Below are 17,224 nucleotides of genomic sequence, written 5' to 3'. Positions count from 1 at the left end.
GCCCAAGGTCACCGTGGCAGTAAATAAATTGGCCTCAGGTGCTGTGATGCTAAGCCCCTTCTCTGGCCTCCCTTTGTTTCTTCCCATTACTGTGGCCCCTTCAGCAGGAGTCCCATCTCCTCCTCCTCTAAGATCCTCTTTGGTCACAATGTCCAACATGTGCTGGGGTTCTTCTGCTGTTCTCTGGACTGACCATAGCAATGATGTGTGTTTGGAGCCTTCTGGGAGTCATTCACACAGAAAAAGCAGCTAGAAAATAAAAGATCATCAGAGATGGGAGGAAGATGGGCAGGGCATGGTCTTCCTTTTCAGAATTCAAAAAGGGGAAGGCTTATGAGACTGACTATGCACAAGGTGCAAGCTGTGTGGAGGCATCTGGGGGTGCCATAGTGCCTGGAGCTCTGGACCTGGAGTCAGGAAGAGCTGGGTTCACATCTAGCCTCAGATACTTATTAGCTGAGTGACACTGGCTGTAGGGAGGGGACAGCTCCTTCCAAAAACCATTAATGGAGGTGATAGTGTCACTGCTAGAAATGGGAGGGGAGAAACAGTCACCAAGGCTAGAACTGATCTGGCAGGGTCCTCACATCTGGGGAGGGCAGAAGGTGCGGACTAAGTAGAGAACGTCACCTTTGCTTCTGCTGTGGAGGTCTTTGAGTCATTCATATTGCAAGGAAGAATGGACAGTCCAGTCAAGGAGTTCCCAGACTCCCTCTCTGCTTTGGCAGGATAGGAAGAACAAAGGTGACCCCCTGCTTGCCCTTCCTCCTCTTTCTTCTTCCTCTTCTCCAGAGGGGTGGCAAGGCCCTGAAGGTCTCTCATTGGGGGAGGGGGGAGGGTCCCATTGCTGTTTTCACTTGAATACCAAAGGCTTCTCTCCCATGGAATGCTAACTGTTTTAAAGCCACCACTGGTCTCCCCCTGGCTTCTGTCAGGATGCTGGAGATGGCCTGGGCCCTGCACTCCTGGAAATTTACATCGGTCAACAAGCATCTAATAAGTTCTTACTGTGTGTGAAGCACAGTGCTGAGCACAGGGTATATAAAGCAAGGCAAAACCATGGCCCCTGCCTGCCTTCAAGCAGCTCACAGTCTAATGGGAGAGACAACTAGGTACATACACCATACAGACAGCATCATTGGAAAGTAGCCATTGGTGAGGAGCTACAGGGGAGAAATGAGAAAGGCTTCACTTGCTGAGTAAGGAAGTGGCAAGCAGCGAGTTACCCCATTTTGGCCACAGACTTTCCTGATAAAAACCCTGTCTAGACCCTTCCCACTTTCCATGGTGTCGACTCCTGAGATTTGCGCAATAAAAGGAGGAAACAGAAGAAGCTTTTATTTCTGTTGTGGGGTGGTGGCCTGAACATAGTCTCAAAAGGAGGAGAGCCAGCAATAGACTGTGTGGTCTGTTTCTCTTCTAGTCAAGTAGAATCCACAAAGCTGAGACAAAAACATCATTCGCTAAAAATTCAAATTCAAAGGCATCTCCTCAATTCATTTGTGTATTGCCTCTGAAGAAAGAGAGAGGGCCCCAAGGGATGGCCAATGTACCATGACCCAGAGCAGCTGGCATCATCCCTGTCATCTGAACATCTTGAGCAAAACTAAAAGAGAAACATGGATGGGCACCGGGTGTCGGGCTTCCCAAGCAGATGACCATGCCCCGAGCCAAGGTCATCCTGGTTCCTCTCATCCTCACTAGTCATCAGAAGAAGCCAAGAGGAACGTTTGGGGACCACTGTTTCATGCATAGCTTCCACCTATGACTCCACATGTGCTAGCAAAAGGCTCATCCCCCACATCCCTGTCATGCTTGATGATGCTTTGGGTCTTTCCTTCCTCAAGGTCTCTGGGGGACAGGTGTTCTGGGTCTTGTCTGCTTACTGCTCTCTCAACTTGCTTCCTTTGCTGTCAGTGTCCCACAAGTCTTTCCCTTTGGCCTTCCTTAGTGCTGGTCAAGTTGCCCATGTCGGCCATCCCAGTCCCGATGGGATGGCATGGGCAGGGAGAATTCACTTGTGAGAAAAGGAGATGCTGAGCCCAGCACATCTCCACTTAGAGGTGGGTGAGGGGGAGTGAAGGGAGGGCACAGGATGCAAGATGGAGGCTAGCCTTCTCTCCCAGCCTCCTTACCTTCCTTCACCCATTACTTCACCATCATAAAGACACAGATACTCAGGACAGACTCTTGGCTTCTTGAGAAAATGGCTCCAGGTGCCCACTGGTTGCCTTCCATTGGTATTGGTGGGCTCTAGAAGAGCTGGATTTGATTACTGGGCTTGGGGCTGCATGGTGTTTGTGCCCTCAGCTGCACCAGGCTTGCATGCTCTGCCCCAATGGTGCCTGGTGCCAGGTTGCCTTTAACACATTGGCATGAGTCTGTGAGGGGGCTCCAATGGTCACACTTTCTCCAGCAGAGACCTTTGGCCCATCCCTCCTCCCCGGGCCATGACTGACTGTGAGGTTGGCCAGGTCCAACCTATTTCCAGTCTGGCCCCAGAAGAAGTCTGAGAAGTATGCCCTTGCTCTAACCCTAACCAGATTTTTTTCACTTTCTGTCATTAAAACTAGCTCATGTCTTTTTCTTCTAAATCTTCTCAACATAATCGGGAAAAGGTAGTATTAAAGTCAGGCAAGAAACTGTGACCATTTGGGCCCTCCAGAAGGTCTGATGCCCTGCCTTTTTATTTTTCAGTCAGTTTGCTCCCAGGAAAGCCTTTTTGTGGAAACCAGGTAAAACAGAATTTCCTTTTCTGTGTCTTAAAGAAAAGTGCCATCCCGTGTGTCATGTGTATACATGGTTGTGCTTGGATACATGCATGAATACCCATATATGTATATAAAAATATATGTGTGTGTCTGTGTGTGTCTGTGTGTAGCTCTCTGGATTTTCCCATTGACTATGTCCATAAATGGCTCATTTCTAGGGAAAAGCTCTCCCAGCCACTTCCAAGTGACCCAGGGTTTCATTCTCTCACCTTCCTAGGGGATCAAACATCCTGCTTTCTTTGGGACTGAGCCTTAATGATGAGACTCAAGAATCTCACAGTCTCATTGATTTGGCTCAGGTGTCCCACAAAGTAAATGCCTCTATGGCCTCCCCCAGACCCTTTATTGCTCTGATCCTGGATTCTCATGACCATGAACAGACAGCTAAAAGGTTAGCAGCAACTGCTGCTTTCAGCAGGAGAGAAGGCACAGTCTCATGCTGGGAGACTTCTGTCCTAACACACAAATGACTCAGGTGGGGTGCTGATTGGGAGGTGGAAGGAGAGTGTGCTTAGGCAGAGTGACAATGTAAGAGAAAGAGAAAAGAAATTTGGTGATTCAAGAAAAACCCTTCAAATGCCTGGACCTCAATTAACCAAAACACTCTGCTTTTAGGAGGGTGCAAGTCCCAGCAACCTAACTCACATCAGGGATTCTCTCCCTAAGCAGGGAATGGTCTGGACTCCCTCCCAATTCAGGCTCACCATCTCCACCCTCTATCTCTCTATAAATGGACTGGGCTCTGGGAGCATTTAGCCCTGGCTCTGCCACTAACTAGCCTTGGGACCAGGGACAAGTCCTGGCCCCTCCCTGGCCTCAGGGCTTTCTTCTATACAAGATCAGATGGTCTCTGTGTGACCTTAAAGAAGTCACTGCACTGTTGTGGGGCTCAATTCCCTCATCTGTGAAAGGAGGGAATGAGACCAGATGGCCTCTGAGGTGCCTTCTGGTGCCGACATTCTGTCATCTCTGTCACCTAAGGAGGTTTGGTGTTTGCAACGATAACCCTGAGGATTCCCAAAGAAAGTCAGTTTCCTTATCAGTAAAATGGGCAGGTTGGACTTGAGGACCTCCAAGTCCCTTCTGGCTGGATCCTAGGACCCCCGTTTTTCCTATGCTCTTCTCATCCTTGGCAGTCTGTCCTATGGCATCTCGAGCAGATATCTAACAAGAGGCTATCGATTCAGTTACTCAGAGCCCCCGCCTCCTTAGGCATTCTGGTTAGTGAGGCATTTCCTAAAAGAAGAGGCTCTGTGCCCTCCTCTCACCCTGAGTGAGCTCAGCCGTGTAGTCACCTCTCTATGGTCCATGCTGTGTGGTGTGGGCGCTGGGTATTGCCCACAGATGGATGCCAGCTTGCCCCCTCCCCTGACATGAAGACTGTCCTTCAGAGGTATCTATTCCCCATCATAGGGCTTCTGCCTTGCCAAAGCAAGTCAATTTCCAATGAGCCAAGAAGAATATTCCCTATTGGTAAGGCAAACCTGGCTAAATTGTAAGCCATTAACCAGGTGAATCAGTGCACATCGCCTAGATGCTCATCAGCTGTGTGTCTGTTCCCATGGATCGACATGGACGCATGCGAATGCATGTTCCATTATCTGCTCTTTGGGGCCATGATAGAAGAAGCCGGCATTGATGTGATGCTGCAGGATTTGCGAAGAGCTCTCCAAATATTATGGCATTTGATCCTTACAACTACCCTGAGAAGGAGGTATGGCTGTTAGTCTCGTTGTACAGTGGAGGAAATTAAGGAGCAAAGCAATTAACTGACTTCCCTGGTATTGCTAACGAGTCATCATCGACGGGGTTCTTGACACCTATCTTTCCCCAGGTTCCTTCCAATGCCCTCCCTCACACACACAGACATGGGCAGAGGGTTAGAAGGAGCCCGCACTGGGCCTGGGTCCCCCTTGTGGTAGTGCCTGATGCAAGAGGGTGTGACCAGGTGGGAGAAGACCCTAGGTGTGGTACAGGGGAGCATATTCTGTTGTGATGAGTGAAAAGTTCTCGGATTCCCAGGCATACAGATGCACAAAGTACATGCACCCATATATACATACATGCATACATGCACACACACATGCACCCACAACACAGCGCATCTATGCACATGTGCATGCATCCATGCATGAACACACATGCACCCATTAATGCATACATGCAGACATGCATACATCCATGCATCCATGTACACACACTTATACTGAGATCAATACTGGTATAGAGAAGTGATTCAGCATGTCTGTGTTGGAGGGCACCCCAAAGACTACCTAAACCCAACCCAACCTGAAAAAGATTCCAGTGGTTTGATGTGTATGTACACGTGCGTATGTTTCTATATACATATGTGCCTACATTGATACATGCATGTGTGTATGTGTGTAAAGTCTTCTGCCCTTCCCCCTTCCCTCCTCAGTGCTGCCAGGCCCTCCTCCCTAGAGAGAAGGAGGACCAGCTCCCAACAGTCACCAGAGCAAACATCTGCACCAGGGAGAGCCCTCAACAGGGCAGAGAGCTGAGAGCTGCTCTGCTGGCAGCAGGACAAGAGGGAGCAGAGGGGAGACTCTGGCCATGCCCAGTAACTTGAAGCTTGAGAGCACTCAGGCTTTGTTCCATCCAAATCATTCTTCTTTTCCAGTAGGCTCTTGGAGGACAGTAGCCTATGCAAGGAAATCCGTAAGAAAAGGCAGCAGTTTAGGTTGGTATGGTTTCCTTTTCAATTTGCTTTCAAATCCTGTGTCCCCGGTCCGTGTGCTAAAATATAAGTAGTGTGTGAAGGAGGCTGGGGAGGAGGGTGCAGGGCTCTTTTAGAGCGGAGAGCATGCTGCAGGTATCTGGTCTCGAACAGCAAGGTAAACTGAGTCTGCAAATCTAGTTTCATTTTAGGGACATCCACTCTATCTGCCTTTAGGAAACAAAAACTCTAGTCTGCTTTGGGACATCCTGGTGCACAGTGGAAAGGCAGATCTTTGTTGAACCCTACTGGCTGACCTCACATTTTCAGATTCAGGAAAATAGGAAAGTGAGACTTTTCTCTTTTTTCTTCTCCCAGACACCCTTTATGCAGTGGTCTTGGGTGTGGCACTTTCTGCCCAAAGTAGGAAACTAGTGGAGTGGAGTCACAGCTTGGCCATCTCTGAGTCTAGCCTTCATGGACGTTGCTGCTTTCTATAAGGCAACGGGGGCCAGAGTCAGGCACTACAGCCCACTGCAGAGGAGGGAGGAAGACTACCCTACCGGCCACCCAGAGGGCCTGAAGGCCTGGACCGTGTGGGCCTGTGAGCTTTAGCTCATGTCCTCCCCAGCCGGTAAAGTCATCCTTGACACAGCCCCATAGACCCAGCCGTCCATGAGAAAGGGAACCACAGGGAGCAAAGGAGACACCCAAGGTTGAAAGTGATCAGGCATTCCCTTTCAGCCCCTGCCTTTTACAGACCCCAAAGATTCAGATCGACATGGAAAGCTGTAACCTCCCCCACCAAGCTCTGGAAAATCCTCGGCTTAGTCATTTTGTGTCTGAGCCCTGGAACAGCTGGCCACCTGCTTTCTGACTGTTTTAGGGGATAAGCCAGTCTGTCTCCATCCTGGGAGTTTATAGGGTACTGGCCTCCATGGGCTTGGGCGTGGGACGTGCAATCTTAGGGCTTGAGTGGGGGCCTGAATTCCACACCTCCCCCCTCCCATGTCCAAATAGGCCCTTGGCTCATGCCCCCAGCACAGCTGGGCCTACCCAGGGGAGGCTGGGGAATTGGAGAGGATTGTTCAAATTCTCAGAGACTTTCAGAACATATGTCCTTAGTCCAAATGGTGGCTGTTGCAGAAATTGGACACCCACAGCTGCCCTCACTAAAAATACAGTGCAAACAAAGGGACATCTCCCTAAGTAGACTTGGGAATCTCATAGCCACCAAGCTCCTGGGCTGGTGGGGAATAGGGAGGTGTGGGGCAGAGGAACTGCAAGGCATTGGGGATGTCTGGCATTTCTGTTTATTGGAGTCTATTTTTGAGGCTGGCCCAGCAGACAGTGGATGTCAAAGCTGGACCTGTCTTCTTGGTTTGCCAGCCCAGCCCAGGAGAAGCCCCTTCCTGACTTGTACCTGGAGTCCCAAGGGCTATCTGTGCTTAAGCTGCCCTGTCCCTTGTATGTGGGCCAGCTCCCCAGCTACACATCTACACCTGTGCCATACCTCGCCCCCTGCTCTGTCCCATGAACACAGATATCACCTTCATAAAGCAGATGGGCCCAAAGGGGTCCACTACTCCAGCCTCCTTTTTACAAACCAATGAAGGGCATGGTGGATACAGCAGATTCTTCAGGGGCTGTACCAGTGGAGGACACGAGCTTGGACATGGCCTTCTGTAGCTGAACTCTCAGAGGGGCAGGTACCACTCAGAGAGTTGGCAGTGGTCTGGAGCCTAAGACAGGGAGGATTCTGGGTCTTCATTTTGGGATGATGTGGGGGAAGGAATTGGAGAGCAAGAAAGATTGGGAAGAATGGAGTGAAAGTAAGTTTCGTAAGAGTAAGAAGGGCTGGCAGCTCCTTCCCCTACCTCTCCCATGCCTGGGCCTGAGAGCAGATGCTCAGCAAGGTCTTGGGGACTCTGCGCCTATTGCCCATCTGCTCTTCAGAAGTCTACCTGCAGGAGGCTTTGGAGGAGGTGGGGGCACAGGAGAAGGGGCCACTGGCTCCAGGGGGAGCAGACCAAAATAAGACACTCATGGCCAGGCCAGTGTTTCCACGATACCTAGGAGGAAGTGACCTTGCCCTTAGGGGTGCCTGGCTTTCTAGGTCCCATCCTTTCCTGTATATGGCTTAAGTCCTTCTCTGATGCCTTTTGGAGACAAAAACCTGGGGAAGCTCACTGGAGCCCATCCAACTTTTCCAAGGCAACGGGGCCCAATAGGGAAGGGCTTTGGGTACCTGCTTCTGCCTCGCCCTAGGGGCCCAAAGTGAGGTTCATTTCCTCTACAAGCTAGGCAGGTGAAGGAAAGATTGTAGGCTGGAACAGAATAAAGGGACTGAAGAGAGTTTTTGGATATCTGTGCCTTGTAGACTTCAGGACTCTGGATGTATAACACCTTTAGACCATATCTGAGATCCTCCTAGGAGGGGAGTATGGGGCAGAGGACTCCCACTGGCTGGAGCCTCCAGCTAAAAGGGAGGGAGGCCACTGTGTGACAGCTCTGGGACAAGAGTGCTGGGGTGCTCTGTTCATGCTCGATGACTTGACATCATGAGGCAGCTCGAGCCTTCACTTTGATGACTTCATTTGTGGAGGGGAAAGAGCATTTTTACAAGGGCCAAGTGCATATTATTCCTTGCTTTCTCAGTCCTATTTTGGTTCTTCTTAATACCAATTGTTACTACTACTACTACTACTACTACTACTACTACTACTACTACTACTACTAGAATTGTCCATAGAAAGAAGCAGCTCTGACCCCACCACCCTTTAGTCGTCAGCCACATCTGTGAAGCAGAGAACAAGATTCAAGGTCATGTCAAACTGAGAGTAATTCTGAGGTCAGGCTTTGTCCTGTTGGTCTAACTTTCTTTGGTCTCTGATTCTCCCTTCACCTTTAAATCCCAAAGCAGACATATTTTCATCTCTAGGAAAAGAGACCAACAGGGCTCCACCCCCAGCTGCAGCCTTCCTCCTCTTATCTAGCTGCAAACTTTTCCCAAGGATAGTCTGCAAAAGATTGGAAACCACTCAAAATGCAGATCTCCCACTCCACCCTCAAGGACCAGAGCCTGCCCCCCCCCCAGAGTGCTGCCCTCCCTGAGCCCAGCTCCCCAGAGCCCAGCCCCGCCCCCTGCCCTGAGCCCAGCCCCTCCCTGAGCAGACCCTCTTGGAGAGCCCAGGTGTTCTGGCTGCTGAGACTTGGGGAGTGCCAGTGAGCTTCCCCCAGGTTTCTGTCTCAATTTCAGGTTCATTCTTTTACACACAGAGATGGTTTTTCCTCTAATTTCCTTGGAAACTGCCATACATTAAGGATATTTGTGTCATTATTATCACTGTCGATGATGTTGCTTTTGAAACAAAAGGCTTTTCCACATGTAGAGGGTGAAACAGTGCCTTCTTCAGGTCCAGAAGGTCAAACACACAAACCAAAGGCCCCTCCCTTTATCAATAGCCAAGTAGGCATGGGATATGAAGGCCTCTTCCTGTGTGTGCTCTCCCCACATAACACAGTGGAAGTGGGATGCCCCTAGGAGAGCTAGTGCCTACCATGGCCCACCCTCCTCAGCCTGGTTGTCCAAGGTCACTTAGGCAGGCTGAGATGAATCTTTTCCTTGGAGGTCCCCCTGGAGTGAGCCCTTTTGCTACACCATTTCACCAAGAATTGGCCTGACTGCTTGTCTATCAGTCACTGCTAATGGATAACAGACCCTCCAATCCAACCCAAGAAGGAAGCTGGTGTGTGTCATAAGTTTCCAGGTGTTTCTCCTTCTGGGGAAGAGGGTCAGCTTTGTTCTGTGAGGCATCCTTCATGTGTCTTGTGCCTGTGACCATTCACACACTTTCAGTTTCTGTGACACAGAGAGAGGTATGTGAATGGGTGTGTGTGGGTACTCATGCGAGTGTGTTCACTTGAGTGTGCACACTGCTGTTTTCTAAAGGAGGGATCTTAGGCTGGGACTTGCTGGGTGATCTGTTTCCCAGGCGCAGGTGAATTGTCACTCTATACTCTGACTCCTGGAGTTATCACTCTGTTTCTTGTGCCCCCCATCATTGGCGGGGCTCCAGGGGGAACCGAGATGGGTCAGGGAAGACGTCAGGGAGTCGCCAAAGCAGCACCGAAAACGAGTTGAGATGGCCTGACTCCCAAAGGCCATGGAGCAGCACAGACTCAGACAGCTCCAGCCGTAACCTCAAGCCAGCCATCACCAAGACCTCCAGCTTTGGGGGCATCACGGTGCTGACCAGGGGCGACAGCTCATCCAGTGCCAGGAGCACTGGCAAACTGTCCAAAGCAGGTAGGTTGTCCTGACCTTTCACTCAGTGGGCCCAATGTCAGGCAGCACATCCCTGCTCTTGACTAGCCTGCTTAAAGGCAGGGGTTTCCAGCTAATTAGTCTAGACAGGCAGGTATCTCTTCACCCCTTCTACACCAATTCATCTTCATAATTGGCAAACTAACACATTTTACCAAATTGGTTCTTCTGTGTATCGCCATAAAACTGGAGTCTTTCTCCTTGGGTCATCTATGGAAGTCCTTCATTCAGAGAGCCTTGTTCCATATTGGCATCCACAGCTGAGGGCCTGGAATTCCCTTGTGGTGTCCTTGAACTCATGGAAACTAATATAACTAGAGACTGGCACACAACACACCCAAGGATGACAACTTTTACAGATGAGAGGAAGAGTGTAATGGGGGACCTGTCATACTCAGAAAGGTTAATGAGTTTTAAATCTCGTTGAAATACCCAAATGAAGCACATTAGATGGTGCACTTTTAAGAACCCAACACACCTAAGGAGCTCTTCCCAATTGTGAATTAATGTGCCTTCCCCCCCACCTCAGCCCTCCCTTCCCCACTTCTCAGATAGAGCCCCTTGGCACATGTGAAGTGCCTCCAGAAGTCACTCTGACACACGTGATGTGCGGAGGCTGCATGTGCTGGGAGAGATCATTAGGTGCCCTAAGTGCTCAGGTAGATAGATAGATATGTATTTTTAAATCTAAGTGTTTCATCTCAAAAGCTTGTCAAGGTGCAAGCAATAAAAGCATTTTTTCTTTTTTTTTCAAGAGAGAGCAAGATAGTTTGTCAAAACAAATTCCCATTCTCTTCCAATGGCTCACGAGGCAAAGTCTTGCAGCAGAAGCCCTAGGAAATCAGAAATGGAAAGCTAATGTATTGTTGCTAGAGATGTAAGGCCCCCTTCATCGGCCCAGGCCACCACCCCGCTACCTTCAGCCATGATTTTTGTCTCTGAAAGAGTCCTATTCTTCATTATGTGGGCTCCAGAGCCCTCTTTGATGTCCAGTTGAAGCTACAATGAAGCTAATACAGCCAAGGCCATATTCCTCCCTGGTTCCACGGTAGATCTCTTTGTTAAGATCCCAGCCTACCGTTTCTTCTTTTTTTTTTTTTTGGTCTTGGATTGCTGTCTTCATTAAAGTAGGCTGAATATTTGGTTCTTTCTCCCATATTTTTCCTGACTTGTTTATTTCTTTGTTCTCTCTGTCTCTGTCTCTTATCTCTCCTCTCTCTCTCTCTCTCTCTCTCTCTCTCTCTCTCTCTCTCTCTCTCTTTCTCTCTTTTCCTGGAAACCCTGAGGGTCTTCCCCTCTCAGTTTGATTTTACCTTTTCTGGGCTAGGTTAAAGAGACCATCTTTTGCTCATTTTTTTTTACTTAGTCTTAATCACTGAATGGGCATTGCCTCAGCCATATTGAGACCTGCTAAAGACCTTAGTTTTAAAAGGGCAAGGTCTTTCACCACATCTGGAGCCATCTCCGGGTGTCCTGATGTATGTCTGGCCGCTGGACCCAGATGGTTCTGAAGGAGAAAGTGAAGCTGGGGACTTTGCACAGCCCTCCCTCACTTAAATCCAATTCACTCTCCTGTCATGACGTCACCTCCATAATGTTATGGTCCTCTCTGAGAACAAAGGACAAACAACAAGTATAGCAATAACTCTATGAGGGCATCGATGCAAATGCCTCTTCAACAGTCCAACTCGCAAGCCATTTTTTCAGTCATGTCCAACTCTTCATGAACCCACTTGGGGCTTTCTAGGCAGAGATACTAGAGTGGTTTAACATTTCCTTCTACAGCTCATTTTACAGATGGAGAATTGAGGCAAACAGAATTAAGTGACTTACCCAGGGTCACACAGCTAGGAAGTGTCTGAGACCAGATTTGAACTCAAGAAGGTGAGTCTTTCTGACTCCAGACCAGCACTCTATCCGTTGTACCACTAGCTGCTATAGAACATCATCTATGATATCCTCATTTTTTTTAATACTTCCACCAAAGATAACCTTAGTGTATATAGATCCTTCTTATCATTATTTTTAGACACAGAAAACAGGCCTGTAGGTCAGTGGTCATTGATCTTCCCTCAGACTCTCCCTGCCTTTTGAATGGTACTATTTTCTGCTCTTGAGTCAGTGTGATATGGTACAATGACTAGATGTCTCAGTTGCAGGAAGACCTTATTCAAATTCTGTCTTAGACATTTGCTAGCAAGTCCTTAGGACTAATCTGTGGAGTTATAGACTTCAAAATCACTGATAGTGGCTTAGAAATCATGTCTTCCAAGTGTTTCTGTAGCCAAGGCTCTGGGGCCTTATGCCTTGAACTTATTAAGGGAAACTGAATTCTCTCTTACTCTCTGCTCACTTGGGCTGGGTTTCAGTTTCCTGTTACCCAAATTTTTCCACCCTTACCACCCAGAAGTTCATTCCCTTGGCACAAAAACAGAAGAAAATTAAAGTATTGTCCTTCTTCCTCGTTGTCATGAGTTATCACTGTCCTGTATTTTGGAGCATCAGCACTTTGCCCTCTTTGGGCCTCTCAACCACCCCCCCCCCCACCATACCAGAAAACAGACCTTGACCTGCCTTTAGATTGCATGCCTAGCCTCCTCTTATTCAGAACTTGAGGACCTTGTCATCACTTCTCCAGGCCCATGCCATTCTTCTGACCTGATTTCTATTTTCTCTCTGAAAATTTGGGTTGTGTTGAAGTGCACCCCATGCATCCATATCAGTCTCTTTGGTCAGCCACCATCTTTTCCCACATTTAAATTCCACATTGAAATCCCACAATTCCACTTTGTTTGATTGTTTTGCAACTTTAGAATTTCATTCATGAGCATTTCCCAACACGGAATGCTACTTATCTTTCCTCTGAATCTTCTGACATCTAGAATGTGTGCTAGACTTGGTGCAACTCTCCTCTTCTCAGTCACCAGCTCTAAGACAGACTGGTACCTTTCCCCCAGATTCTTATCACTTCCAATCTAATCCATCCTTGCTGGGCAGAGTCAGGCTCAGAGTACAGAATGCAGCTCTCTTTCAGCTTCTTCCCCCTTTGGAAGAATGGCTTGGCCTCCCTGGTAAGGCAAAATCCCCATAGGCATAGCTTAGTGGGTGAGAGTGCTTCTCCCCTTTCTGCATTCTTAGGCACATAACCCAGGTCCAAACCCTGGGAGATGTGATGTTATTGTCAGAGCTGAAAAGGACTTTTTAGTTTGAACCACCTCATCTTGCCATGAGGTCACCGATGCCTAGAGAGATGATGACTTGTTTTGCCCAAGATCCCCCAGGATATGGATAGCTAAAGCAGGTCCAGGATTGCACAGGATTGACAGGAACTTGATGACAATAACAATGATGGTAGTGAGCCGTCCAATCGAGTGTGAAGGTTTGTGAGGAGCTTTCACTTCTTTTGGCCCTCACAACAGCCCTGGGAGGGAGGAGCTATTATCATCTCCATCTTAGAGAAGAGAAGAGCAGGCAGCAGTGAAGTGACTTGCCCAGGTTCACACAGCCAGCAGGGAAGAGGGAGGGACCTGTTATACGCTGGGCCCTTTGCTAAGTACTTCACAATCAGATCTCCTTTGAGCCTCATAACAACCCTGGAAGGTAGATGCTGTTATCATCCCCATTTTACGATTGAGGAAACTGAGTCAGGCAGACTTGCCTAGGGTCACACAGCTAGTGAGTGTCAGAGGCCAGATTTGAACTCAGGCCTTCCTGACTCCAGAGGCAGCAGGGACTTCATGAAATCGTTACAGGGTCATTGACAAACAAGAGCAATTGGGAACATTCGAATGAAGGAAACAGCAAGTCAGACCCAGAGCAAGGTAGTGTGAGGAGCTCTGTACCACCAGAACCATGCATCCCGTCCCCCTACCCCTGATAGCATATTGTATTCCTGTCACTGATTTAAACAAAGTCTCCTCTTTCATGTCCAAGCCCTTCCTTGGATCTTGAAAATAACATTAGTTGCTATATGCTATGAACTTTAATGGGCACTGGGAAATGCATTATTAAAGATAGAAATCAATTGTTCAAGGTTAATAATTTAACAATTCTCTGGAGCTGCAATCTTGCAACTTATGACATCATCCACATCTGCAATTACTCTTTGGTTACTGGAATTTTTCTCAGATATGAGGTTAAATTTTTAATATGGAGGACTGAGTCAGTGGCAGGCTCCTGCCTGGGCAGGGGCCAAGGCTGTTCCACTCTCACTCTCCATGGTGCCTACCGGGAGAGCAGCACTGCCTGAGAGAGGCCCAAGCAGCCCCTCAGGTGATCTCCCATCACCTCCCTGGAGTGAGCCCCCACCTCCAGGCTCTGCCCAGGAACCTCCTTCCTGCCTATGTGCAGCCTGCCCCATGGATGGTCAGTGCCCCCAAGGACTTACTTGCAACCCATTTGTGCTCAGATTCCCAATTGTCGACGGTTAGAGTAGCCCACTGGACAGTGGAAGAAGCTAAGGAGACAATGATGTCCAGTGGCTCTGACCTTGGCCCTCTGTTCCTCTGGTGTGTTCCTAGCAGGTTCCTCATTTGGCCAGAATCAATCACGTGACAAGACCCACCATGTAAATGATGCTCATATCTGTAGTGGACCCTGAAGGAGGAATGAGTATACAGTTAGAGCCCAGCTTCTGGATTTCTTTTGTACCCTGGGCCTTTTGGGCAACAGCCTGCTGGAACCAAGGAAGCCCTGCTCAGAAACATGTTTGTAAATGCATTGAAATGCCTAGAATCACAAAGGAAACTTAATTATCAAAATAAAGCTATTAAATATTTTTTATTTTTAAAAATAAAATGGGCACAGAGCCCAGGCCCATAAATTAGAAGATGTTGTAATTTCGAGAAATTAATCCCTGAACTTCCTGGAAGCCAGGCCTGAATTCACTGTTCCCAGGAAGGAGCGTCCTATCCACTCTTGATCTCTTACCAAGCAGCCTCAGGGAGCTAACTGGTCTGGGACATGGGTGGGCAGCACCTTAGCCCCTTACCTTTCATCTACAGCTGGTGCCCTTCCTGTTCAGAAACCAACTAGGAAACTAGAAAACTCGTCTTTTTAAAGATCCCAGAAAATCATTGAGAACCATTGCACTGAGGGTCTTTGGGAAAAAGCTCTGAGTCCCTCCCCCACCCCTCCATCTTCCCCCCTGTTCTGCCAAGCCAGACATCAATTCAATCCAGTTCTTCCAGAGTGTCAATTGCTTCACAGAAACTTGCGTGCAGCCGTTTAAATCCAGAGAACCCCAAACATTCTGAGTGACATAGAGGCTCACTTGGTTCATCGCTGCAGCCCAACTTTGAGCCCATTCCCAGCCCCTTCTCACCTCAGGACAATGGAGAAGAGAGCATGTCCAGGTAGCACAGGCCTTTGTACAGAGGTGTGGGGGGAGGCCCTGGGGGCTGGGCTCCTGGCTTCTCATCCTTCCTCTAAGTCCTCCCCTACACACCTCGAGACACTTGGCAAAGTTCCACAATGTTGGCATTTCTATGGGTGTGTCTGAGGAGCTGTATGCCCACATGAACCTTAGAGGACTTCAGTGTGTCTGTCCTCAGACTGCTTGATACACACCTGATTCATACACATTCACACACATCTGTGTCTGCCCATTTCAGGCTCTGAGTCTTCCAGCAGTGCGGGCTCCTCTGGATCCTTGTCACGAGCACATCAGCCTCTCCAAAGCAGCCCCCTCATCCCTGGAGGGCCTGCCCCATCTTCAGGCAGTGGGGCCTATGCTGAGAACGGACTGAGCAGCCAGGCAGCCCCTGGCAACACTAGCTACATTCTGCTCCCACTTGAAGCTGCAGGCATCCCTCCAGGCAGCATCCTTCTCAACCCCCACACAGGTGAGTGGCCTTGTTAGTCTCAGCATGACATCTAACCCAATCCTTGTCCCAAGAGCACTTCTGAACCTGGAAGAAAAAGTGGGTCAGGATGGGGAGGGTGAGAGTTGCAGGAGTAGGTGCCTAAAGTGTCTAGGGCTCAGTCATCAGTGGGGAGCAATCAGCTACTTTTCCCAGTGACTCTGTCCCTGCTGGCCAGAATCACTGGATTTCAAGTTCAGTCAGTTGGACAGACCCAGAGCAATATGGATGCCCTCCTTGCTGCTAGGCCATTGATCCATATGAGAGAGAGTGCACACTCATCCTCATCTGAGAGAGATGGAGAGGTCCAAGGAAGTAATAAGAAAGTAAGGTCTCCCCAGGCAGCTCTTTCACAGTAGGGTCTTTCGAAGTGTCTGAAGGCTGGCCATTCTAATCAGCCACTGAATTTCTGATTCTTAAGAGCTTTGGATTTGAGGAAGGAAAAATGAGGGAAAAAATCCCAACAGAGCCTGCATTTGGAGTTTGGTTTAGCTAAGGGCCTGAGGGTTATTTAAATTATCTAGTCTCATGAATATGCAAAATCTGGAAGCAAACTCGTGACAATAGGTTATTTTCAGCAGATTGATTTGGACTTTCCCTACATTTTGCCTGGAAAAGGAAGATTCGGGGGAGGGGGAGAATGACACTCACAGTTGTCAAATCTTTGAAGAGATGTCATGAAGAAGAAGAGTTAGACACTATTTGTCATGAGTTCCCCATCACTGGAGGTCTTTAAGCAGAGGCTGGAGGCAGGGGATTTCAGCATAAGAATTCATGGTTTGGGTAATAGGTGGTCTGAGGAGCCTCTGGGATCCCTTCGAATACCACAAGTTTCTGATTTTATTGCTCTTGAGGAAGTCCAGCAGAATTGACACAGTGCTAAGTATAATGAAACAATAGGGTACTTTTCCCGTGAACACATTCTGGGGAGAGGCACATACATTTAGATTACTCTACCATTGCCTATTTAAGGCTGGGGACCCCTTAGGAGTCACCTTGTCAAATCCTCTGATTTTATAGAAAAAGAAACTGAGGTCAAGAGATTAAATGACATGTACATTCCTTAACACTGCTAAGAAGCAGAGCTTGAACACAAGCATAGCTCTTCTATATTTGAATTCAGGGCTCCTTCCATTGCACTAGCCTTCCTCTGATTTGGAACATTCTTTCCCCTCCGCCCCCCCCCTCTTTCTCCTCCCTCCTTCCACCCCCCTCTTCTCTCCTTCTCTCCTCCCTCATTCTCTGTTTCCTCTCTCCGAAAGAGATTATAGAAAACACCTTTCCTTGTCCCTGTTAGGACAAGTGTTTTGCATATGAGGGTGAAAGTAAAGACTGGAGGGAGAGATGAAAGTGTTCCTTTTATTGAAAGCCATTTGACTATACTCGTTTCAATGCCTTGTGAAGAATCTGTGAGGACTTTTGTTCGGCTTGGTTTCATTTTGTTTTGGTGGTTCTCTGAGCCCTCTCCAAATGGAGAGGGGGTTATGGGGCCCCCATCTCTGTCACTGGCTATAGCATACCCCAGTTCATATTGTTAGCAGATTCGTTCACTTATCACTTTGAAATAGGGATGCCAGTAGTAAGGGAG

At 48.5% G+C, this 17,224-nt stretch overlaps 1 protein-coding gene across 1 annotated transcript in view; it reads left to right on the top strand.

The window, feature by feature from the left end:
* The window catches only part of ARPP21 (cAMP regulated phosphoprotein 21), an 85,994-nt gene that overhangs the window by 34,909 nt on the left and 33,861 nt on the right, over positions 1–17,224 (top strand). Inside the window, exons 11-14 of the mRNA XM_036739701.1 lie at positions 2,698–2,735; positions 5,413–5,472; positions 9,528–9,757; positions 15,388–15,618. Of these exons, the coding sequence (XP_036595596.1) occupies positions 2,698–2,735; positions 5,413–5,472; positions 9,528–9,757; positions 15,388–15,618 (559 nt within the window). The remainder of the gene's footprint in view (positions 1–2,697; positions 2,736–5,412; positions 5,473–9,527; positions 9,758–15,387; positions 15,619–17,224) is intronic.

This window comes from Trichosurus vulpecula, chromosome 9 (assembly GCF_011100635.1).
Source record: "Trichosurus vulpecula isolate mTriVul1 chromosome 9, mTriVul1.pri, whole genome shotgun sequence".
Taxonomy (NCBI): Eukaryota; Metazoa; Chordata; class Mammalia; order Diprotodontia; family Phalangeridae; genus Trichosurus; species Trichosurus vulpecula.
The sequence above is the reverse complement of the archived record's forward strand: the minus strand, read 5'-3'. Positions and strand labels throughout refer to the sequence as shown.